The following is a 26,216-nucleotide window of genomic DNA, read 5'->3' as shown; positions in this document are numbered from 1 at the left end:
CAAAAGAGTGTCAAGAATATTCTCTCTATGTGAGGGCTGGATATTGAAATCCATTTCAGAAACTGTTTAAAAAACTGCAATTTACTTTTACCACGAAACTAAGAAGTGCCCAAACACATATACTGGGAGTTTACCTACAGAATAAAAAATAACTGGAAGTATAAATCAGATTTAGGCAATGTTTAAATTTTTATGGTATTACTTTTTTAAAAATTTGAGAATGGAATGTTCAATGCTGCTTTCAAAGTAAAAGTATACTCTCTAAAAGGTTTTAAGATCTTACCAACACAGCCAACTCGAGTTGGATTCAGCTCAAAGTCGGGTGGACAGTCACAGGTATAGCTGCCTGGAGTGTTGACACAGTTCCCACTGATACACGTGGTTGGATCCAGACATTCATTAACGTCTAAAACCACACAGCAAGGGGCACAATTATCAGCCAATGTGGGGCAGACGTCGCCATACAACGGTAGCAGTGGATCTGGGGCTCCCAACAAGAATTTTAAGAGTTACTAGTTACATTACACCTAGAAATACGGTCTTCCACTTCTGAAATAAAAACCCCTCAGGAAGGAAATATGTCATAGTCTTTGGTCTTTTTCCCCTGGAACACATTTAGCATTCAAATTTGTCATCAGGAGAAAATATAACTTTGGAACTAGGAAAAATATTCCAGTCAAGGTAACTGAAAGGAAAACACTACTGTGACCTCGGTCAACCAAAAATTCAGACACAGGTTTTAAGAAAATATATTTAATATGTGTGGCTTGTTATTTCATCAAATTAGAGCAAGATGTCCCAGGGAACCCTTAGGAGCAGGCAACTTCTGCTGCTTCCCCAACCGGGCACGCTCGCCTCGGTGCAGCTGCGTACAAGGCAGACACACGCACAAGGCTTAGTGTGCTTCCTCAAGCCTGCTAAGAGTCACTCTCCCATCATTGATGCTGTGTGGAATATTTCCCTTTCAGTTTCTATTCCAAAAATATGTACAGACTTCCGGATTTAAGATGTGGGTTTTGGCAAATTCCACCTTGTGTAATCCTTTTGTCTGTTTTGAACACTGATGAAATACTTAAGAACAGACAAGCTGACTCAGAGAGAAGAGAACGGGAAATGAGGATACCTTTCTCCTTGGGTTTCCCTCCCAGCCTGCTGTGGACCTGGTAACCTTCCTGTAGGTTCCACTGCAGAAAATTCATTTGCTCAGATTGCATGTGAACTTGGAGGGACAGGGAAGACTAATAGAAATGAGGTCAGACAGAACGATGCTGATGGTAAGCTGGGGCACTGAGGAAGGCATATGGGTCCTGGAGAGGCAACTTCCTGAGGCATGCTAGAGGCCTGGCTTGGTGTCATGAGTTTCCATCAAAACAAAACAAAACAAACACAACAAAAAACCAAAACAAAAAAGACAGAAGAATGCCTTTGGGAGGAATACCCTGGTCTAGATTTATTTCAGGGAGGTGGTCATGGTGGTGGTGGTGGTGGTGGTCATAAACTGGAGAGCTACTGAATCACAGCTTGTTTAGGTAACTGGAAAAAAAAATTTTTCCCCTGAAATTCTGGGCCTATCCAGAATGGAACATGATTCCTCAATATCCTTGAATAGACCAGTGGCCCAGGAAAGAGAATGCAGATGTCTTGCAAAGTCTTAACTCAGTGCCAAAGGGAACAAAGTGACGGTCCACAGAGGGCCTATAGCTTTTCTAATTTTTTTTCTTATGTTCCCTGAGAGCCCCCTGCTCTATAAGAAAATGATCTACACACTGGAAATTGGTGGCTGCGCTCTCTGTATCACATTCTCTGGTGACCACGGACAGGCCACGATGGGAAGGAGTGAGTGTTACAATGGAGAAGTGCCAGGAGAAAACTCATGATCCCAGTGCACGGCCTTCAAAAGGAACCTTTCTGAAAATGTGCCTAAGGAGAAAAGGAATGGCTGGGAGACCTTTCAGCCAGAGCACCCCTAGAACATTCTTCTATAGCCACGAACTTGACTGTGAGGCTATAAACTCTGTTCCTTCAATCGTCTGCCACTCTTTCCTCTGCATCCTTACATGTACCCTGTTCCAGGAAATTAATTCTGTGACTCTGTGAATATTCTTGTGAGGTCCCAGTGATACCCCAAGAGCCAGGTCCTCAGGACACCTGGGAGCAGATTTCGATGGGAATGGACGTCTTACCTGTGCAGTTCCCGCCACTTCTGTCCAGTTCGTAGCCTATCTCGCACTCACAGCGGAACAGGCCGGGAAGGTTGTGGCAAGTTCCAAAAACACAGATGTTCGGAAGGGAGCACTCGTCGATATCTTGGTGAGGGATACAAAGGGGGAGAAATTATTATTATTATTAATTATTATTATTATTATTATTATTATTATTTTGCTAAAGGAACTGCCCAGTGTCATTAGGCACCTCATGTTATCAAGAAAATGAAGACTGCTGGGGCGCCTGGGTGGCTAAGCATCTGACTCTTGGTCTCAGCTCAGGTCATGATCTCAAGGTTTGTGAGTTCAATCCCCGCATTGGGCTCTGCACTGATGGTGTAGATCCTGCCTGGGATTCTGTCTCTCCCCCTCTCTGACCCCTCACCTGCTTGTGCTCTCTTTCTTTCTCTCAAAATAAATAAATAAACTTTAAAAAAAAAAGAAAATGAAGACCACCTAACATCAATCCACATGCTTCTCCTAAAGCCTGTTAGATGATTTGCCAAGTATAGTGAAGCCTCTTACGTGAGAGCTCCCTTTTTTCAGCCTCCATTACATGCCAAGCAGTAGGCTAAGCATTACATGTATATAATTTCTGGTCTTTCACATAGATCCATGTCATTTTTGTGAAGTAAAAGTCAAAAAGGCTACCTTAGACCAAATTCTTTTGTTGTTCTTATCTATACAGTCATTGTTTTTTATCGTGGGTTATAAAATTTTACAGACCACAAAGGCTTTGTGGTAACTTTTGTAATCAGTTTTATAATCTTCTGTATCCCTAGTGCTATGTTGTGTGCTTGCTATTGTTGATGGAGATCCAAAACTGCAGACACTTCTTCCAGGCCTTGGTCCCCGCCTCACATTAATGTTCTGCATGTGTAATTGACACACAGGCACATTATCAGCCTTGAGACTGGCTTTAAATAGCTATAACCACTCTGCAGGCAATGATTTATATTAAGAACAAACAAACAAACACAACCTTCCCTTATAGCATGAAAAGAAGCAAAATTTTGTGCCTATTTAGGTTACCAGAAGTGGCACAGTACCTGTTTTCCTTGGATATTCAGAGTAACAAAAGTAAACAACGTATTAGGCACATGGTCAAGAGCATAATCTGGTTTCTTGCTTCAGAAGAATTTTATATCAAACTCTGCATATTTAATATAAACTGTATCAAGAACACCTAATGGTTCCATAACAAAGAAAAGTATTTACATAGAACTGTATGAGGGAATTAGTATACACGCCATAGCTAAAGACTGATTTTGAGTTAATGTCCAATTACCAAGCAACAATTATTAGTTATGACATTAATCAGGGTCTTGTTTAAACTTCTACTGTCAATGGTTATCACTTGTTTATTTCTACTGAAATCTTTTTAGTTCATGGTAGACACTAATTCTTGTCAGTGAGGGATAATGCACTTAGATTTGACAAGTGTGGGGAAAGAGAAGAACCTTGTGTTTCCTAGTGGGTGCCAGCCTTAGCCAACAGGCTCCCAGGATTCTTCTTGTCTGACCAACACTTCTCAGAAAGACAGAGACTTGCACTGGGAGACAGCATGACATATAACATTATCCCTTACTGAATGGATTTGCAAAGGATTGTTCCATATTCACATGTATTAGATATTTAGAGACCATGTGAGACAAGCCCAGTACATTATTCTACATATGGAGAAGATTATCTGCTCTATTATTTTAAAGCTTTTATTTCTAGAAACCAAACCATAGCAGAGATTAAAAACATATTTAAAGAGAATCCTTCAACAGGACATTATCAGGGCACTTTGAGCTCTCTCCCCCAGCAATGGGGATAAACAAGTCGCACTGAGTTAACCACACCTGGTTAGTGTCTCTCTCCTATGGCCAATGGGTGTACTCGTGTAGACCATCTGGCCATGGTTGGCCATGCAGCTTGTGGTCAGAAAGTTGAGATTTTCTCTGTACAAAGAGAAATCATCCAGCTGGAGACCTAATACCTCCACAAACTGAATTGACCAGCTTAGATGTGAAGCCAAAACACACCTCAGTTAAAAAAAAAAAATCAGGAATGTTTAAATAACCTCATCTTGTCAGGCTTTACAAGGGCCCCGGCAGCTTCCCCATCAGTTACCTTCACAGGCTTTCCCATCAGCACTGGGCACAAAGCCCATGTCACATTCACAGCGGTATCCTCCTGGGGCATTTAGGCACTGGCCATTGCCACACAGATTCAGATTCTCAGAGCACTCATCAAGATCTACAGCCAGAAAGAAACACAAGTTACTCTTCCTTAGTCAGGAGGTTCCTAGTTCCTCACATCTGACATTTTTTTATCATTATCAACTTCCTGAGTATTGCAGTGTTTCATCAAATTTCTATGCGATACATTTAAACTCATTCTTTTTTCTCCTTTGAATGTTAGTATTGAATAGTCCATGAACATGGGGTTCAGATTCAGAATCCTGAATGCTAAATTGTCCCTAGTGATGTAAAATGAATAATAAGTCAAATGAATCATTCAAATTAAGGCTTTTTCAAGCAGGGTCACCCACATGAGGACACATCCATGACAGGAAATAACATGCCATGATTTGTGCCTATTTCTTAGGTTTCAGACTCAGCTCAGATGGGCAGCAAAACACCTGGGACAGCAACTACAAAGGAAGCCAAACGTTCCTGTCTGCTTAATTTTGACTCAGTTTTGCTAATAACCACAGGCATTAAATATCAAGCACATGGACCATGTATGTCTGATATGTGAAACTTTGAATATTTTCTAAGAAGTAATGGAAGGTTTATGATGACAAAATTTCACTGAGTTAGACATAAACAATTTCAAATATGCTAAAAATCTTCAATGAGTTGGAAAAATTCCAGGTAAATCACTGACTGGGCCTTAGTTTCTTTTATGTTTAAGTGATGTCCTGTGAGCAGAATGTTCAGGATATATTAATGCTTTCAAGTCATATGAAATGGATCTCAGTATCTTATTGAGATCTAGAACATCTGCAACCCTTCAAACATAGCTTTGTACAGTAAGCTCACTCAGGTTTGGTATAGGAACGAAGCCCACAGTGAGAAATAGGCACAAAAATATAAAGGCTGAGGATTATAAAAAGAAGCGTAATTTTTTAAAAAAAGTAATGACATCATTGCATACAATGATACCCATCAACTATATAACTGTATATATGTATGTATTTTTAGTAGCTTCTGAAGTCTCCCTAATGGACCTGGCTCCAAATTTCCATTCCACAGGCATGTAGTTTCACATAACTAATCTTTTCTATGAGAAGTTGTCTATAACTGACCCAAACTTCAGGCAAAAACCTGATGGTCTGAAAGCTGTGAAACACCTGGCTTCTCTGATTTCCATTTCCGCAGTTGTTCCCCACACAAGCCTACCTGTACAAGTGAAGCCATCGCCCGTGTATCCTTCTTTACAAAGGCAGCGGTAAGAGCCCATGGTATTCTTGCAGTCTGCATGTTGGCTGCACATGTGGGTTCCATTGGAGCATTCATCCAGATCTTATGGAAAAAAGTCACATCGTTACGAACAGAAAGCGTGACCTTTAAAGTCAATAGTATACAAATTTTTTACAGAATAAATATCTTCATGTTTATAGTCCAGGCAGCTCATGAGAAGCAATTGCTGCTGTTTTCCAACCCACCAGTGCACTTAATGCCATCTCCGATCCACCCGGGGCTGCAGCTACATTTGAAGCTTCCTGCCGTGTTGGTACATACAGCATGTCTGTCGCAGTTGTGTGCTCCAATTTCACATTCATTGATGTCTGGAAAAATAACCAGTGGTTTAAAAAAAAGTAGCACAAATGCCTTCTTGGTCTTTTAAATAACTCGGCAATGGCAACTAGCAACTTCAACAGTTGACTCACTTTCACACTTTCCACAGTATTATATAGATTGGTTTAGCATCCACATATATAACTGCATATATTGGACAGCTTTAAATTCCGATTTATAAAGAAAGAACAATATGATGCTACTTGCTATTATTAATTCTAAGTATCTTCCATTATTTTAATGTGTCCAGTCATCGCAAAACAAAATGAACCTCTTTCAAGTTGAAGACTTTAAAAAGTGGTTTGCCTAACATTCTATGGTATCAACACTCATGGTCACATGTTTCTATTCCCGATGTTTTTATTAAATCAACTATAAAGTAATGGTGCACATTGTTTTCATATCTTGTACAAAGGAATACAATGTTGTTGGCATACTAGAAAACTTTTTCACTCAAACACTATGTATTAAATATATTTTATTCTCAAATGGAATTACTGTATTATTTAATTATGCTTTATTTCTATAAAAGTTTTACTTCAGGTATTGCTAATTCAAGCATTAGCAGAGAATTTTCCTTAAGGCAGTGAGTGAACCATCTTTCCTCTCGCTTCTTAGAGTTCTAGCAGGTTGGAGACCCAAGCCTTCTGGTATATTTCATGTAAAATTCAAATCAATCCAATGCAGATTTTTCTGTAAAAGGAGTACCAGATTAAGGTCATATTACTGTTAAAAAGAGACAACAGGATTAAAATGGAGTCACTTGTGCTAAGCCCCTTATCAGCAAACCGTGGCTTAATACCTAACTTAATTGCAGCCTCTCCCAGGAATGAAACCTTTACCCAGTCAACCTGGAGTTACCTGGTTAGCACTAATGAGGTAATCCACCTGATAGAACTCTTTCTGTCCCCACAGAAAGGTGACCTTGTCTGAAACCATCTGCTCCTTCCTTGTTTCTATCTCTCTTTACACCCCCAAAAAAGTCTTCCATTTTGTACAGCTCCTTGGGGCTCCTTTGTATTTGCTAGATGGGATGCTGCTGAATGAGTAAATCGTGGAATAAAGCCAATAAGACCTTTACATTTTATTCAGTTGCATTTCTTTTTTTAACATGACTAAAAGACTCCAAATTCTTGAAAGTTCTCCATTCTCCAAAATTCCATTTCCAAATTTAGCCAAGATGGATTCTATAATATAAAAGTGCTATAAAATGTAAAGTGAAATGTTATTTTTCTCTGATATGTGATTTATAAGAAATAAACCTTGGTCTTTATCCCTGTTTCTGGCACAGAGCTCCTAAAACTCTTGGAATTACCTATTGATGAGAGCACAAAGGTGTATTTTGTTACATTTATGAGGTAAATTTTGGACTTCACCTAAGCATGGAGTTTGTTGCCAGGAGAATCAACCATGTGATTAGAGGGTTAGAACTTCCAGTTTCACCCCTGACCCCCATGGGAGAGAGGCTGGGGTTGAATCAATGGCCAATGACCAACGATTTGATCAATCATGCCTATGTAACAAAGCCTCCAATAAAACCCAAAAAGCTTCTGGATTGGTGAATATGTGGAGATTCAAGGAGAATGGCTTGCTCAGAGAGGGCCTCGAAGTTCCACACCTCTGCCCCCTACCTAGCTCTATGCATTCCTTCTCTCCGGCTGTTCCTGAGTTATATTCTTTTATAACATACTGGTGATCTAGCAAGTAAGCGGAGTTCTGTGATGGGATAGAGGGGTATTGGGAGCCTTTAATTTGTAGGACTAATAGCCAGTAGTTCAAAAGCATAGGTAACAAGCTGGACATGTGATTGGCATGTGAAATGAGGACAGTCTTGTGTAACTGAGCCCTTAAACTGTGGCATCTTTCACTATTTCCAGGTAGATATTGTCAGAATTGAGTTGAATTTTAAGACACCCTATTGGTGATCAGAATTGAAATTGGTACCAGTATCCTTACTCCCCAAACTAAATCCATTATGAAGGACAGGTACTTAACCTTATAACAACTTTTTCGTTAACTAAGAATAAGAATTCCTAAGTTAGGGATACTACGACTCTATATGGAAACCAACATCTAACTTAGGTCAAGAGGGATAGTTTTGGCATGTAAAATGTTACAAGAATTTTCAGTGATCATTTGAAAAGGGGCATGAAAAAGAAACCAGGCAAGCAACTTGTGTTTACCCTTTTGTTTACTTAAGAAGCCCAATTAAATGATTTGAAAGTGTTTGGAAACATGCTGTTTGCCAAATGTTCCCTCTGAAGCCCTGAAATGATCCTGAGATCTTTGGCTTCTTCATAACTTCTAGAGCAAACACAAAATAAAATAGTGACATTTTTCCTACAAAAATATTTTGTGATATCACTAATGATCATAAAATGAAAACATGCCTGGAAGAAAGTTCTGACAATTAGAATGTATTGTATGGGTGAATTTTAATGTAACCTTGGCAGCCACATGAACCTATCGAGTTATTAAAGCGGGTCAAGGCAGGCACATACCAGGGAGCTTTAGACTTGTGACTGGAAGCTTTAACCAACTGAATAATTGAGCACGGCACATTCCAAGGAAATGAGGAGGAAGGCCAGCCCAGGGATAATACTGGTAAGTTTGCATGAGAATTCAAGAAAGTAAGCCTGACCTAAGGGCTCCCAAATGGGCCCATTAACACTTCTTTCTTCCTCAGGTAAAAATCAGTTCCCTCAGCGTTAATGACCAGTTTTGCAGAGTCCTATCTTCATTTCCCTTCTTTGTCATAATCTCTTCTGAGTTAGGTAGAAACAATGAGTTTCAATTGCCTAAGTATGGAAGCTTCTAAATGTTATAAAATTAAGGAATTTTCCAAGTAGAAAGAACTCAGAATTTGACTTTCCGAATTCTCAGTTTCTCAGAGGAGGTACAGTTGGTCCCCAAGAACATGGGGACTTTCAAGGGCCCCAAGGTCAGTAAATGGTAGAGCCAGAACCACGTAGAACTTATTTTCCTATCTCCTGCTTGGCACTCTTTCGCCTGGACCACAGCAGTATAATCGAGCTGATTTATTTGGTCACATAAGGACTTTATTCTAAGTCCCACTTCATGGAGTTTTCAAAATCTTGGTGAGTATTAACAGACTTCCAGAAATTCACAAATATTTTCTACTAAGTATAATTTTCAGAGATGATCATAGCATGTAAATCTAGTAATTCTCTAATCTTTTTCTAATTACCAAATTCCAACTTTCTAATTACCAAAGGTTTCCATATGGATTTTTTGCTTTCTCTATTTAATCTTGCAATTAAGAAAGTTACCATTTCTTTTAAAAGGAGTCTCCCACCCTTTTTAAATCATTAATAATATGCTAATATAAATTTCTTTTTCCTTTAAGTGTTTATTTATTTTGAGAGACAGAGAATGCAAGCAGGGGAGGGGTAGAGACAGAAGGAGATACAGAATCCCGAGCAGGCTCCGTGCTGTTAGTGCAGAGCCTGACATGGGGCTCACAATCCCGCAAAACCGTGAGATCATGACCTGAGCTGAAATCAAGAGTCAGATGCTTAACCAACTGAGCCACCCATATGCTACTGTAAATTTCTAATTCGAGAAAATGCATGCAGTTTTACTGCAATGTTTTCAAGGTGAAAAGAAATTCTATTTGCAAGAAGCCATGTATCATAGGCTTTAGGATACTAGGAGAAATGATAACTCAGGAGCCAATATTCAATTCTTCATTTTGTGAATATTTGTTTAAGTCATTATCTCAACGACTTACTCTTAGCAAGTAACAAGTGAATTAGAAAGAGTTGGTCAGGGGCGCTGGTTCAGTCAGTTAAGCATCTGACTCTTGACTTTGGCTCAGGTCATGATCTCACGGTTTATGAGTTCAAGCCCTGGGTCAGGCTCTGTGCTGACAGCAAGGAGCCTACTTGGGATTCTCTCTCTCTCTCTCTCTCTCTCTCTCTCTCTCTCTCTCTCCCCCCCTCCCCCACTCACACATGCATGCTCTTGCTCTCTCTCAAAGTAAATAAATAAACTTAAAAAAAAGAAAAAGTTGGTCATAAAGTGTAAAGGCATCCTTGAGTAAAATGTCTTTGCATGTGTATGTATGTGCACGTGTACTATTGCCAGCTATTATTAATTATTCCCATGGCAGACTTGTGCCTAAGACTATACCTCATTATAAAAGCAAACAGAAGAAGAAACTGACCCATAAGGAAAACAAACAAACAAAATGCTGTATTCAAACATTTACTCTTCAATAATGGTAAGGAAACATAGCACATGCTTGCCAAGAACGTCTCTTTCTGTACAAATGTTCTCTTTCCCCCACAAGTTTGCTCCAGACAGAAAATTCCTTTTTTAAGATTAAGAATAAGCACAAGCCAAGAAAAGCAAGGAAATGCAAATTTAGGGCTGACACTGCAATGTCCTTAACCCCACCAAAGTTCCCTCACAAAGACTCAAAGGTTCTACTTGCATGGCTGTCTTGATAGGCAAGGGTGTGGTCTAAGCAGACCCCATGCACAGGTTCTGGGTGTGTTCCACTGACATTCGAGAAGGGCTTTGTGCTCTCCTCTGCTCTGGCCTCCTCTGACAGTCTTACAAGGAGACGCTGTATCACCCACACACACACCTGCCCTCTTGCCTTCTGGCCATCACTCACAGTGAAGCTGGCACACTGTGAGATCTCCTTGGCTGGGCATTGGGGAAGAGGACATTGGAATAAATGGAAAGGCCAAACATGAAGGCTACTTGGATTTCTCTATTTGGATCCAAATTTGAGCCAAGACTATTTAACTGAACACCCACGGAGTTTTCACAGGCTGACAGCCAGTAGAGGACAATTAGCAGTGATAAGAAGAAGCTGGGAGGAAATGGGCACAAATTCTCACCAAGTCCTGATGGTTTTGAAGAATATGATTCTCTGTCATGGACTAAGACCCATGAGTAACATTTCTCATGTGAAAAGAAGCAGAGTGTTTGAGAAATGGAATTACCCAGATATGCTGCTATTTTAACTGAAAACAATTCTTCTGATCTTAATGGTATGCTTGTTCACTGACTGAGTGAACACAGGATGGGAGGTAGGTTCTCAGAAGTTCATTTTTGAAAGCAGGGACCCACTAGGGCTGGCACTTAGTAGCAGCTTAGCTCTTCTTCCAATTTATTGTCTAATTACAGTTATATGGAATGAACAGAAGAAGCCTGGCATGTGGGCCACAAAAACTATAATCCAGCCCCCTTAAGCTAGGGACAGAAGAGCATGTTCTAGATTTTAAGCAAATGTACATTCTCCCTCCATTAAATAGAACATTCCCCTCAGTGATACCCATGATTTGAACAAAGCTTAAGGAGAAAAAAGAAACCCTTAACATCTGTGTGGGCTGGGAATGTAAGTCAGTGGGTGGATTCTGAACACTGCTAAAGTGATTGGGAGAAAAAACATGTTTATTTGTTAAAATGGAAACAATCAGTAACGACAAGGGAGCTGAAATATTTAGACAAAGCTGTAATGGAACCCAGAGGACATTTTTTTTTCAGTTCTCATGAAACAAAGTTCTTCCCTATGAAATAGCATACATATTTTTATAATTCCTTTACAGGGTACTCATTTCTCATTTATATATATATATATATACACACACACACATACATATACATATATATACATGCATACATATATACATACATATACATATATATACATACATACATATATATACACATACATATACATATACATACACTTATTAGCATACACATTGTATGTATGTATACATATTATATATGTACAAAAATACATTTACACATATTATCAAAAACCTTGTCCCAGGTTTGTTCTTCACTGTTAGTTGTGCTGTGTCTTGCTTATCCCGTTAGGTAAGATACATATCTCTATTTACATTAGTTGCCTGGGACATTATAAACACTTGTCTTTAACATGACTGTCACCAAGGTAACCTGATGGTATTCTAAGTTGGGAGTGACACTAATTTTAAACTAAAAGTGGGGCGCCTGGGTGGCTCAGTCAGTTGGGTGTCCGACTTCAGCTCAGGTCACGATCTCGCGGTCCATGAGTTCGAGCCCCGCATCAGGCTCTGGGCTGATGGCTCAGAGCCTGGAGCCTGCTTCAGATTCTGTGTCTCCCTCTCTCTGCCCCTCCCCCGTTCATGCTCCGTCTCTCTCTGTCTCAAAAATAAATAAACGTTAAAAAAAAATTAAAAAAAAAAACCTAAAAGCAGGCTAATAGAGCCCTAGTTACATGGGATTAAAAATACATTTGGCTCAGATTTTTTAAGACTTGTGTTTAAGTGCAGCAAACTTGCTGCCAATTCCGGTTTGTGCAATTCATTTCCAATCAAATGTGATACCATTGGTTGAGTAACGGTATTTACAGAGGACCTCTTTTTCTTCCCTTCCCGATGCACCCTCTCTTTCTGTACCTCGCTACAAGGGTGCTGATGCAAGAGGAACACTTGTGTAACTACAGAGCACCTTGAGCTGTTCAGGCCCACACACCAGCGGAAGAGCTAGCCAGTAAAATCCAGAGTCGTACTACTTTACTTGAGGCTATCATGTGCCATGAGGCTATGATACGGAAGTGGCTGTGAAACTCATCTTCTCTCTACAGTGCCGGCTGGGTTTTATGAAATTGAGAAGTCCTTTGGGGCTACAATTTAAAAGTAGGGTGATGCTGGCCCTTAGAAAAGAATGGAGTATTTCTTGAACTTCAAATCTAGGTTTCTGGTCATGTCATTTTACTACAAGACTGCTGTTCTTTTTTTTCTTTTTTTAATTTTTTTAATGTTTTATTTATTTTTGAGACAGAGAAAGACAGAGCATGAGCAGGGGAGGGGCAGAGAGACAGGGAGACACAGAATCCGAAGCAGGCTCCGGGCTCTGAGATATCAGCACAGAGCCCGACGCGGGGCTCGAACTCACGGACCGTGAGATCATGACCTGAGCCGAAGTCGGACGCCCAACTGACTGAGCCACCCAGGTGCCCCAAGACTGCTGTTCTTAATGTCAAACTGGTGTCACTGGTGTCCTCTCATCTAACACGGGGTACGTGGCTCTCATTACAACAGTGCAGACTCAGTTATGAAAAACAAGACTTTTAATACACAGAGTAAGATTTCCCTTCTCTAAACTGGTCTCAAGCATGTATCAGTAAATAGTAGTACAGAACTTTGGCGAACTACTGTTATTAAAGACATGTTATGTCTTTAATTAAAATGGCTTCTAGACACTGTCTGTATGTCTCATTTTACAATGACAACAATAGCCACTATTTATTCAGCAGCTACTGTATGCCAAGCACTCTGCCAAGGGCATTATATACATTATATCTCATTTACCTGAACTGATATTAACAGTGCATGAAAATTTTAGCTTTCGTCATGGTGACAGGCCTGAAATAATCGGCCTCTGTCCATGCGTATCTTAGCTGGAATTTGGAGCATGAAATTCTACAGATCCTTTTCTTATAGGGAATGCAGACTGTCCCATTAGATTAACTTTCTCCTAGCCTCTCAGTTCTTTGGGCTGAATTTCAGGGAGTTCAACTGAACCAACAATGGTATTGGCCTCTATTAGGTAAAATGCAGTATGAAACTATCTTACCTTCCTTCCCCTTCATTAGTGCCAGACCACCACCCCTTATCTCAAGTCCTATATTTATCCTGAAAGCTAACAATAAAGCATGAACCACAGACACACTGAGCTAAGCATCATCTGTACCCCAGAGACCAGTCGTTGAGATTTTAAACACTGTGCCATTTACTAGAATGGACCCATAGTCATGCTTCGTATGAAGAGTAATATAGTGAGCATGAAGGCATTCTAGCTTCATGCTTCTTTTTATAATTTGGCTAGAACCTGTCATTTTTGAACCAATAGTAATATTATTGGCATTATCTTGTATATCTATAAATTTGAAACTTAGCATTATTGGACAGTTTGGAATTTTAATAAATATCTTTGCAAACTTTCTTAAGAAAATGTTGATATAATTAAGAAAAGGACATTTACCACATTGCCAATGTGCAAATATTTTAATGTTCGTTTCAAGTCACAGGGGCTTGCCAAACTGGCTTTTGGAATCAAAGTCTGTTATTTGTAAAGAAATTATGCCATTACCTAATTCAAGCTCACCATGATCTCCATTATGTTTTAAATTATGTTATATCCCATAATCTGTTATATTACCATAAGTAACTATAGTAAAACATTATTATATTATTCCACATACTTACCATCATGTCCTCTAATTTGAAAACACCAACTAAACACTTAAAAACAATATCATCTACACAGAGTGACTTCTTTTACTTGATGTTTAATAAAATAATCTCCTACAAATGTTCTGAAAAGGTTTTCTTATGAGCTATTGGTATTAGGCAAATAAAAATTACAAACGGTTTAATTATCATGTCTTAAGATTTGCTAAGTCCAAGGAACTATTTGGGGTAAAGCAACTTAGCACATCAAAAGCACACTAATTAAATGAAGTGGAAGATGATGGGAATTGATGAAATATATGAATTGTAGGATGTTTCTTTAAAAAATAATTTCAGTTATAAAAACTTAAATGAAATGTTGACAAGGGTGGCTTGCTTTAATAAAGGGATAGGAATGTTTAGTAATTAGCATGTTAACTATAAAATATAAAAATGTTATTTTTAACTTCATAAAAATTTGATATTTATAGTGTTATAGTGGTAATTCATTCAATATGCCTTTTTCCACAGGTAAAGGAAAAAACTTCAGTGTAGATCTGATCTAAAGTATAACAAGTTTCAAAGAAGGGGAGGGTAAGCTAATGAAAAATGTTATACAAAATGCTTTATAATGCAATTAAAATGTTAGTGGTTTTAGAACTTGTGTTACTCGATAACTATGGCAGTAGTCTCTTAACCATCAAATATTTTCTTGTTCAAATTGAAAAAACATACCTGTACAGCCAGTTTTTCCTTTTTTGCCTGAATATCCCATATCACAGTGGCAGATGAATGAACCTTTCGTGTTTTCACAGGTTCCACTTAGGCAGATATTTGGATTTAGGTCACATTCATTGACATCTGTAAAATACAGATATTATTAATACATATAACTGTTTGATATCATTGAAAACTTTTCTCCCTGACAGAAGACAAAAAAAGGGACCATATTTACAGAGCTCAATTCACACCTGCCACACTCAGTTCATACCGCAGGCCACCCCAGCAGACTGGCTCTTTATCTGGGCTACAAGCAGGAGGTCATGTAATCAAATAAACAGACTGACTCTAGGCTGTGTATAGAGCCTGTTTATGTGACAGTCTAGAAAACTTTTTAAAATGACATATTCTGTTGCAAGATAAAAATTTTAATTCAGCCTGAGACTGCCAACATGTTAGATTCTGTATTTTAAAAGTAAGTATAGATGCACTATTAGTCTTAGTTCAGGTCGTGACAAACTTCACTTCTTGCCCAAATTAAAAATTTTCTGTTTTTTATGACATTCACTTTACTGGGTTTTTTTAAGTTTATTTATTTGACAGAGACAGAGACAGTGCGAGTGGGTGAGGAGCAGAGAGAATCCCAAGCAGGCTCTGCACTGCCAGCACAGAGCCTGATGCGGGACTTGAACCCACAAAGTCACAAACGAGATCATGGCCTGAGCCAAAACGACTGAGCCACCCAGTCACCCCTATGATATTCACTTTAATTTATAGGGCTTCATAAATATTCAGTAAGGGTTTTATGAAGATACAAATGTGAGATAATTTAAAATTTTAATTCTAGACTCTCACTTCTGGCCAAGATGGAGTAATAGAGGTGGAATTTGCTTTCCCATGGGAAACACCAGCAAAAAAACAACAGAGGCAACAAAGACAGTGATGCCTGAGAGAAAGAAAAGCTAGGTGAGCTCCATAAACGCCCTAGATTACAGCGTATGGACAGTTTTAAGTCCACGGCATAGGGAAGGGGATGAACCTTGGAGCCAAGTAGTGTCCCAGAGTTGAGGGGATACTGCTGGACATCCTGGAAGGTCAAGGTAGTCAGAGTTCACAAGGAAGAGTAAAAGAAAGAAGGGAGAGAGAGAGCTCTGGGAATCTGCAAAGAGTCCCTGTCATATATTCAGATGAGTAGTGATCAGTGCATTCAGGTAAAGAAACTACTCGAAGCTAGGGGAAGTATCACTCAAAAGAATTAGAGGGAACAATCATCAGGGCTCACAGAAGGCCTGTAATTGTGCCTGTTCCTACCAGTCAGATTGAAAAATCTCATAATTTAGAAGGGTCTTCCTTCAATAATGGGGCAAAATAAGCCTTACAGCAACTGCTGCTTCAAAGCATAACATCAAACATTTGAAAAGACCCATCTGTTTCCAAATAACTTAACTGGGTTGCAGAACAAAGCCCAAGAATATTTCTAGGGATACAAAAATATCTAGCGCCTAGTAAGTCAAAATTTATAGTGTCTGGCATTCAATCAAAAATTACCAAGCATTCAATGAAGCAGGAAAATATGACCCATAATGAAGAAGAAAGTCAATTTACTGAAATGACCCAGAACTGACACAGATGATGGAATTGGTAGACAAGGACATTGAAGCAGTTATTCTAATTCTATTTCATATGCTCAAAAAGCTAGAGGAATGACTGGACATAGAGAAGATGTGAAAAATGACCCAAATCAAATTTTTGGAGATGAAAACTATAATGTCTGAGCTTAAAAAATACTGAATGAGATTAGATATTACAGAAGAAAACTGTAACAAATTTGAAGACATAGCAATAGAATACATCAATACAATCAATTGTAGAGTTTGTCGCATTCTTGTCAGAAAAAAATTTTGCTTGCCTTTAGTAAAAATATTTTAAAGGCCTAGACTCTAGTCACAACAGAAGAAGGGTTAAGGAGACAGAAATAATGCACAGACACAAAATAAGTGTATGTGTGGAGTTGACCAATGGTTAACTCAGTCCACATAACATATCTGACAAGAACATTATGTCACAGTCACAAGAAAGTTGCTCTTTGGACTGCTGGCTTTGAAATATTACTAATACGCTCCTAAATATCCTTACTTTCCCCATAGGATCCATTTATCAACTACCCAAACTAGTGCTAATGTCATTTAACAGGGCTTGTGAATACCCAGACAAAATGGAAAATTCTGTTTTCTTTTCTCACCTACACAAGTCTTCATGTCTTCAGATGCCATGAATCCATCATAACACAAGCACCTGTACTCCCCGGGTATGTTTGTACACTGACCACCATCACAGATATTGGGGTTATCTTCACACTCATCAATGTCTGCAGAGAATAAAGCCAACAATAGTGTGTTGTTAATATTAGTTCTGTTATTAAAGGGTGAGAAAGTCCAATAAACTCAGCCTATTTGCATAAGAGAATTAGTTCTCAAATCCAAATGTCCCATCAATTTATCCTGGGTGAAAAAGCAGAAAACCATTTTCAAGATTTACAATACACTATTCAGGATCAAGATCCGCACCCTCTTAGAAATCCGTCATTTAATTAGTAATTTTATTCCTGATATGAATTTATCACTCAACAATGATTATAAATTTTATTTTTCTCATTGTCAAATGTAAATGCCTAAGATCTATCATCTGGTTTACTGCTATTTTAAAGGTGAAGTTTGCTTAAAATAAGCTTATCTACTTCGATACATTTTTAGTAAAAATATTTATTTTCAACATTTAACTATTATGGTCAAATTTATATTTTAGCTTTTCAAGGAGATTTTTCTAGATAAGATAAAATAATTTTGATTCCTAAACCCAAGGCCTCTTCTTAACGGAAACCAAAGTGAAAACCTGTCTTACCTACCTCCCTTCTCATCTCTAGCTGACGACATGGCTCTTCCAGCCCGGGATGATACAACAGGAAGTGAAAATTAGAGCAACAGTTCTCAAGTGTTAGCACTTGGAGTACTTGTGAAAACAGATTATTGGGATCTATCCCCAGAAGTTTCTGGTTCTGTAAATCTGGGTAAGGCCCAAGATTTTGCATTTCTAACACATTCTCGAGTGATGCTGATGCTGCTGGTCCAGAGAATCTGGGCCCTGAGTAGCACTGAATAAACCAAAAGATCAGATTCTTCAAAATTCTGGTCAGTAAGGAAACTATATTTTATACTCCATATGCCAGGAACTGTGCTAAGCATTCTATACACTCCCCCACACAAGCAATCTGAACCCTATCTTTTAGATGAGGAATCTGATGCAAAGGATCTTTATTAAGGACACGCAGCTAAAATATGTGACAAAAAATTTTTTCAACTCAGGACTGTCTGACTCCAAAGTATGGGCCCTGAACCACTCTAGGTATGGACCTGTTATTGAGAGATTTCATAGGAAGCTAAGCCCTACTCACCAGTGCATGACCTCTGGTCGGGCATTAGTGCAAATCCTGGCTGACAGCTACATTCATAGCTGCCTTCCGAGTTTGTGCAGAAAGTCTCACAATTACCATTCATTATGCTGCATTCGTCGATGTCTAAGAAAAATAAAAACAACATCACCTTGCTCTGTGTTTGAGATCATGGCATGGGATTAAAGTTTCCAAAGAAAAACAAAACAAGACAAAAACATCCTAGGGCAACTGGAAGTCACTGGGTCATTCAATTCCTTCAACACATATAAAGGACAAACCTACCATGTGCTAGAGATAAGAATCTAATAGTGAATGAGACACATCGTATCCCTACCTTCATCATGCTTATGTTGCAGCTGGGAGTTAAACGAACAATCAGTTACACAGTACATGTTGTGCCACATGCAATGTAGGATAAATGCTAGGGACAAAAGAACAATCCCAGATATGATAATGGGCACGTGGATGAAATTCTCTGGGTCACATATTCAATTATAAACTTGACATTCAGTTAGATCGGCTGAGATTCCAATCCTTTTCAAGAACCTGAGTTGGAATTCTCAGTTGTCCTGGGCCATGTTTCAGAAAAATTTGGGCTGATTTATGGCTTTGGGTGGAAACCATGTGAGACTTGGCAGTTCCACATGATGTACACCCCAAACCAGGCAAAAACTGGCAGCTTTTAAAAAGTTTCACTTTGACTTTGGGCACAATAAACCCAGAGGGCTTTCTATGCCACTCTTCCCACTAAACCCACAGAGGGCCGTCCACAAAGCAAAATGCTTGTCCCACAAAACCCCGTCTTTAAGAAGTGCCAGACCTGGCCTCCATCTCAACGTAAGATATGAACAGAACACAGTCTTCTTTCCAATAATTATTCTTTGAAATGTCTTAACTGATCTAAACCACCTAAGGGCAGACACCGTACCCTATGTTTTTTGTCTTTGTCACAGAACCCAGGCTTTGTTTATGGCAGGTGGTTAGTAATCACTTGCTGATTTGCTTGGGTACGCACGTGCATAAACAAAGCATGTGCTACCGTTCAAAGCAGCACGGCTCAAATTATACCTGTTAGAGCTAAAACATACAACATCCTTCATTTAAATGGTTCTTTAAACAGACAAGGGAGGTGAGATCCAAAGATCGTGAGCCACCATGAAAAGAATTTTTACTTGCAGGAAAATAAGGAAGATAAAGTAAAAGTAACTAGTGATGAAAACAAAACTCAGAGAACATTGTTTGGGTGTTTTAGGAAGAGACTAAATAAAACATAAAATGAAAGAGAGAACTTACCGACACAGAACAGCCTGTCAGGAGTTGGATTATAGCCAGGGTTGCAGGCACACTGATACTTCCCTATGAGGTTCACACAACGGCCATTGGGGCAGAGGTTCGCACTCAGTTCACACTCGTTGATGTCTGTTTAGAAAATAAAAATAGTTAACATCCAGACAGAAGCTTCTAACTGTGGCAGAAGCGTGGGTTGAACAGCTGAGGACAAGTAAGTGGTCTGAAAGTCTTCTTCCTTACCTATACATGCTGAGATGTTGGGGGACAGCTGATGACCAGGAGGACATTCGCAGCGGAAGCTTCCCTCTGTGTTTAGGCAAACACCTCCTCGGCACAGGAGAGGATCTCTCTGACACTCATCGATATCTGCAAAATGGTGATGGCCCATGTTGATGATGGTGGTGGTGTCCTAGTCCAGGACCCCAGGCCAGTGCCCTCCTCAGTGCACCCAGTTAGTTAGAGTCCTGGCTGCCCATGGCTCACAGACTCCCTTCTTGGAGAACCACTGTCCTTCTCACCCAGAAATGTCTGAGAGGCGAGAATTATACCCCACCCCCGTGTTGGGGGCTTCCCAGTGGCTGGCACGGGACTGTACAATGTGGCCTCCTTGTCTAACAGCGGGACAACTCTTTGGTGCCATTCATATTCCAGAGGCCCCTGTAGGATCAGGTTAGGGCTAAGAGACCTCTTTCCCTGCCCTAATTTGCTTCCCTTACTTCCTTATAGCTTCTTTCTGAGAGTACTACCTCACAAAAATCCCCATCTCAGGCCTCTCTCTAGGGAACCCGATCTAATATAGCCAGCGTAATCAATCTCTTTTCTAGATGTTGGACAGAAGCCCCATAATGTGACCTCCAACACAGCTAATGTTTGAATTGTTCTCTCTTCCATGGGGAGTCTCTTCCAGGTGTTAAACTCACTTCTTAGACCCATAACTGGTATCCTAGGCCACCTGCCAACTCACAGCATGAATTCCCTCATGCTTTCTGCATGTCAGTCTCCCTCTGCCCCAGACTGATTCTGGACTCACTGGTCAGGAAACCAGTCCACTGGGGGAGCTGGGGAATCCTGGGAGGGAGGCTCTGAGTTATCAAAGCTTCAGGGAATCCCTCTCTTCCTGTGCGGATCAGATGGTCACACACTTACCCATGCAGTTCTTCATCATCATGAATCCACTTTCATAGCCCTCGTCACACTTGCATTCAAAGTCCCCTGGGGTGTTCACACATTGGCCTCGGCCACAGAGGTCAGGGGATATTCGGCATTCGTCGATGTCTGAATGAAGGCAGTAAGTGGCAGCACATGAGTATCAGGACAGCTTTCATTCTTGTGGCAATATGTTAAAGGTGAAGAGTTCTAAAGGGTGTCCCAGGAAGGGGAGCCCGTCACTGACCTGTGCAGTTCCTTTCTTCAGAGTCAAGAGCAAAGCCACTGTCACACCTGCACTTAAAGCTGCCAATGGTGTTTCTGCACTTGCCGTGGGTGCAGAGGCTGGGAATCATCTTGCACTCGTTGATATCTTCAAGAAAAATAAAATGTGCAGAAAGTTCCTGAGCATCCTATAAGGAGTTTTCCATGCCCCTATTTTATTTTTTAATGTTTATTTATTTCTGAGAAAGAGAGAGAGACAGAGAGACAGAGAGAGACAGAGAGGGAAAGCACAAGCAGGGGAGAGGCAGAGAGAGAGGGAAACAGGATCTGAAGCAGGCTCCAGGCTCTGAGCTGTCCGCACAGAGCCCCACCTGGGGCTCAAACCCATGAACTTCAAGATGGTGACCTGAGCCAAAGTCGGATGATTAACCTACTGAGCCACCCAGGCGCCCCTCAATGCCCTTATTTAAAACCCAGGAGGGTCCTGATTTAAAGTCTTGGCAATATGCATTGTATTGTATTGTATTGTATTGTATGGTATTGTAATGTATTGTATTTTTAATGTTTATTTATTTTTGGGAGAGAGCGAGAGAGAGAGAGAGAGAGAGAGTGCCAGCGAGCATGAGCAGGGGAGGGGCAGAGAGTGGGGGGGGGTATTGGGGGTGTGGAAGGAACAGAGGATCTAAAGCAGGCTCTGCACTGACAGCACAGAGCCCAACGTGGGGCTTGAACTCATGAACCGTGAGATCACGACCTGAGCCAAAGTCGGACGCTCAACAGGCTGAACCACACAGGTGCCCCTTGGCAATATGCAATTTAAAGAATGTGTGATGATCCATGAGAACTATGATTTTGTAAACGCTTCTAGTCTTTTAAACTTCTACATTTTAGAAAGCAGTATTAGGGAAGTAGAGGGGGTGTTTATTTGGACTTTTAGAGCCCAGCACACTGCCTGATACATACCAAACACTTAAGTATTTGCTGAATGAATGACTAAATATTCTAAACCACTAGCATCCATACTTAAAAGCACATAGAAGATGACTGGCATATATTGCTTCACAGCAACCAACTGAGAGTATAGTGGAATGAGATATTCATCTATTCTTTTTGATGCTTCTTTGGATACACCTAAAATATAAGAATGGCAAAAAAGATGCCATTTATAATTTAAACTATTTGTAAATACTGTATACTATTTAAAATATTTTCTGAATTATGTATAAAATTTAAAAATTTTTCTCAATTAATATTAAGGTGTTACTAATATAATTAAAAGAGTTTCTTGTACACTAGGAGACTGCATAGGTACCCTGTGATCTTCTTTCAGGAGTTTTTTTTTTTTTTTAATGCTTATTTATTTATTTATTTATTTTTTTAGCTTCTTACTTTCATTTTTTTTTTATTTTTTAATATATGAAATTTACTGTCAAATTGGTTTCCATACAACACCCAGTGCTCATCCCAAAAGGTGCCCTCCTCAATACCCATCACCCACCCTCCCCTCCCTCCCACCCCCCATCAACCCTCAATTTGTTCTCAGTTTTTAACAGTCTCTTATGCTTTGGCTCTCTCCCACTCTAACCTCTTTTTTTTTTTTTTTCCTTCCCCTCCCCCATGGGTTTCTGTTACGTTACTCAGGATCCACATAAGAGTGAAAACATATGGTATCTGTCTTTTCCCTGTATGGCTTATTTCACTTAGTATCACACTCTCCAGTTCCATCCACGTTGCTACAAAAGGCCATATTTCATTTTTTCTCATTGCCACGTAGTATTCCATTGTGTATATAAACCACAATTTCTTTATCCATTCATCAGTTGATGGACATTTAGGCTCTTTCCATAATTTGGCTATTGTTGAGAGTGCTGCTATAAACATTGGGGTACAAGTGCCCCTATAATGCTTATTTATTTTTTGAGAGAGAGACAGAGACAGAGAGAGAGAGACAGAGTGCAAGTGGGGGAGGGGCAGAGAAAGCGGGAGACGCAGAATCGGAAGCAGGCTCCAGGCTCTGAGCTGTCAGCACAGAGCCTGATGCAGGGCTCAAGCTCACAAATGGTGAGATCATAACCTGAGACGAAGTCGGATGCCTAACAAACTGAGCCACCCAGGTGCCCCTCCTTTCAGGAGTCTTTCTGAAGCAAGACCTAAAGTTCAAAGTATACAAGTTCATTTCTACAAAATGTCATGAAAGACAAATTAAATCTCCAGAATAAGTCCTTCTGTGGCAATGGATTGCCACAGTCTTTGGAAGCAAATCATTCAAATTCCTTTGAATTTACTTAGGAGACATTTAAGAGGCCATCTAGAAACTGTCTCTATAGACAGAATTTTAATCCCCATGGTTTCTTGGACTGAACACTCGGTACAAAAAAAGTTTACACTTTTTATATAAGAATAATTAAGCAATATTCATATACTCATTTCCCAGTTTTATAAGTTGATTTAGTCATGAAGTGTAATAACTAGGCCCAGACACACTGGGCAACCAAGATAAAAATCTATACCAGGAATATAAGCTGAGACTCTCTGAAAAACTGGAATTCTGAGAAACCAGTCATGATTTTTTCCGTGTGCTACAGTAAACAAGTTATGCATCATTGTGCATAAAAAGTTAAATCAATTTCGGAATTAGATTAAATCTGTAATTTCTCATTTTTTTTACATGAATTTTAGGTTATAGTATAATAAACCGAAATAGTGTTTGAGATATCATAAGGCACTGGAATGTGTTTGGCACAGGAATGACCTTCACTGTATTTTGGACCAAGAGGACCTGCCATTGGCTTCTCATGCCACTCACCCCCAATATCTATACTCAGGTGAACTGAAGTGACCCAGATGAAATCAGGAGATAAAAGGGAAAATCATTTAGCATTAGCAGATGGAATTAAAATTCCCCAAGAAGATTGCCTTTTTGTTTCTATTTGGTTTAGGATAGTACTATAATCTACGTTAACACTTAATAAATAGCTAATGGGAGAGGCAAGTGACCTCGGGCAGTCCTGGAGGTGGGGAAGGAGAAGCCGTCGCAGAGTGAACATCTGCTGTCTGTTAACCCAGCAGGTGAACGATGTACGCTCAGACCATCGAGGGATGGCCACATGGGTGTTGTTCACTGTAGTTCTCCTGGTAGCAGAACCTCCAGTCCGTCTAAAAAGAGGAGCAATCAAGCACTGAAACCATTGTACCTTTGAAGAAAGGTTTTCCATTTGTAATTTCTTTGGTGGCGAATCCAGGCCCCCTGGGACAGAGCTCCTCGTACTCAGGCGTGTTCCTCACAGGACACTCCTCGCATTCCTCGGTACCCCAGGCCGCCCCGACCGAGCAGCAGCAGGCGTCCATGCGGTGGCGTCCGGCAATGGGCAGAGTGCACTCCTCGTCCTCATACCTCAGGAAGCAGGTTTCCACGCGGATATCTGCCAGATGGAACACAGGGAGGCTGACGAGAGCTACTCTGTTTTCACTGGCCCCAGCTGCCAACCAGTTGTGTCAGGCGAAGTACAATAAACACCATAATCTGTGATGTACTTATTGGCCGGAATGATTTTTTTTTTTTTTCCAAAAGGAGCTCAGGCTTTCTGATGGGTATTCCCACCTAATAAAGACTCCCTTTTCTTTGGTAGCTCATATTTATTTGGACCTCCTATTTCTGGAAACATTCCTTTCAAGTTTAGGCACCTTCTGATAATTCTACATGAGGAACAGTATTCTGGGAAATCCCACAATGCTCTTTTGGGAGATGTCTGCTCCCTGTACAGACATGCTTACTACCAATGCATGCGCTCCATAATGCCTTGACGTCTGCTCTCTGCCTACAAGGAAGCTGCACTCTTTATCACTGGAGAACACTTAAGCCAGCTCCAGCATACCTCATTTTTGGAGAGGTGCAATGTTAAATTCCAAAATGAAGACTGCCTTACTTGGGATTAAAGAGGAAAAATACAAAGAAAAGCCATCCATTCCTCTTCTCAAGTATTTCTTTCACCTTTACATGGTCTTATGTGTACATTCTTTGGGGCACATGTGGGCACCTCTAGCCCCAACCCCAAATTCATGGAATCGTAAGGGAGAGTAGGAGAAGTGACATGGTGGATGTCAGAAGACCCGGAGCTTAGTCTTGCAACTAAGAAGCTGCTTGTCTTAGACAAATTATGAACCCTGTCCCTGACTTTCCGTATCTGTAAAATGATGTTGCACCCATCCTTGGGGGGGGCGGTACTGTGAGGCTCAGATGAGATTGTGTGTCTGGAAACTGTAAAGTGTAATTAAAACCTAAGGCATTATCTTCCCTCTCTTTCTCCTTCACAGTGTGGTCTTTAACCATTCACCTAAGTGCTTGAACTTCCTTTAATGTCAGAAAGCTTCTGAAGTCTTTGGGGCAACTCTACATTCAGGTTGCCTCTAATCAGATGGATAGCTCCTATCTTTTAAAATGATTTCTACATTAAACACTGAAGCATCTTTTGACTGAAGAACCTAGAAGAAGGTTTTCATTAAATGCTCATTCCTCCTAAACAAAAGCTGACTCCAGAGGAGAGTAATTGACATCCATGGTTGCAACAAGACTCAAGCCTTGGGATTCCATCTTTTCCCTCCCATATTGCTTATGCTATAAACCATACAGTTCTATATTTAAAGGTTAGTTAGTTCTAACTCATAAACAATCTGAATCCCTTACCCTCATATCACTCTTTTAACCACCTATAGTGGTTAAGGATGATCTCAGAGGAATATGGTTTCAGATACACAATGTATCTGAGCATCATTTTCAGAGTCATGGACTCAGAAACGAGTGACCCAAGAGACATATTCCTGGCAGTCAGAGGCCACAGAAGTAGCATCAGAATAACTCTGGCAGATGCCACACACGATTGTGGGATCTCAAACGTGCTGTCATTAAAAGTCCATAGGGCAGCTTTCTAAGAACTCAGGGTCCCATCTTCCATATCATTGCCACTTGGACTTGAGCAGTTGGCATGGAGAATCCCACCATGATTAGAAGTGACAGTACCCCTGGGCTCCTTCACTATTCAGGACTGTGGCACTCTTCACTCATACCCATAAGAGTTTCCTGCAAGGACCTGTCCATCTTGCCAATGGCAGCACATGCCTAGCGGCCATGGGCTACAGTTTTCAATCAAGCAAAAATGTTCTTGCCTCTGTTCACCTTGTATCCTATAGTCCA

At 40.1% G+C, this 26,216-nt stretch overlaps 1 protein-coding gene across 1 annotated transcript in view; it reads right to left on the bottom strand.

The window, feature by feature from the left end:
* The window catches only part of FBN1 (fibrillin 1), a 233,148-nt gene that overhangs the window by 54,486 nt on the left and 152,446 nt on the right, over positions 1–26,216 (bottom strand). The window contains exons 24-36 of the mRNA XM_042988929.1: positions 24,220–24,447; positions 21,048–21,173; positions 20,801–20,929; positions 19,895–20,020; positions 19,658–19,783; positions 18,365–18,487; positions 17,156–17,281; positions 14,929–15,054; positions 5,863–5,985; positions 5,597–5,719; positions 4,323–4,448; positions 2,184–2,306; positions 284–406 (exon numbers count right to left, since the gene is read on the bottom strand). Coding sequence (XP_042844863.1) covers positions 284–406; positions 2,184–2,306; positions 4,323–4,448; positions 5,597–5,719; positions 5,863–5,985; positions 14,929–15,054; positions 17,156–17,281; positions 18,365–18,487; positions 19,658–19,783; positions 19,895–20,020; positions 20,801–20,929; positions 21,048–21,173; positions 24,220–24,447 — 1,728 coding nt within the window. The remainder of the gene's footprint in view (positions 1–283; positions 407–2,183; positions 2,307–4,322; positions 4,449–5,596; positions 5,720–5,862; positions 5,986–14,928; positions 15,055–17,155; positions 17,282–18,364; positions 18,488–19,657; positions 19,784–19,894; positions 20,021–20,800; positions 20,930–21,047; positions 21,174–24,219; positions 24,448–26,216) is intronic.

This window comes from Panthera tigris, chromosome B3 (assembly GCF_018350195.1).
Source record: "Panthera tigris isolate Pti1 chromosome B3, P.tigris_Pti1_mat1.1, whole genome shotgun sequence".
Classification (NCBI taxonomy): domain Eukaryota; kingdom Metazoa; phylum Chordata; class Mammalia; order Carnivora; family Felidae; genus Panthera; species Panthera tigris.
This window is presented reverse-complemented; position numbering and strand designations above follow the sequence as displayed.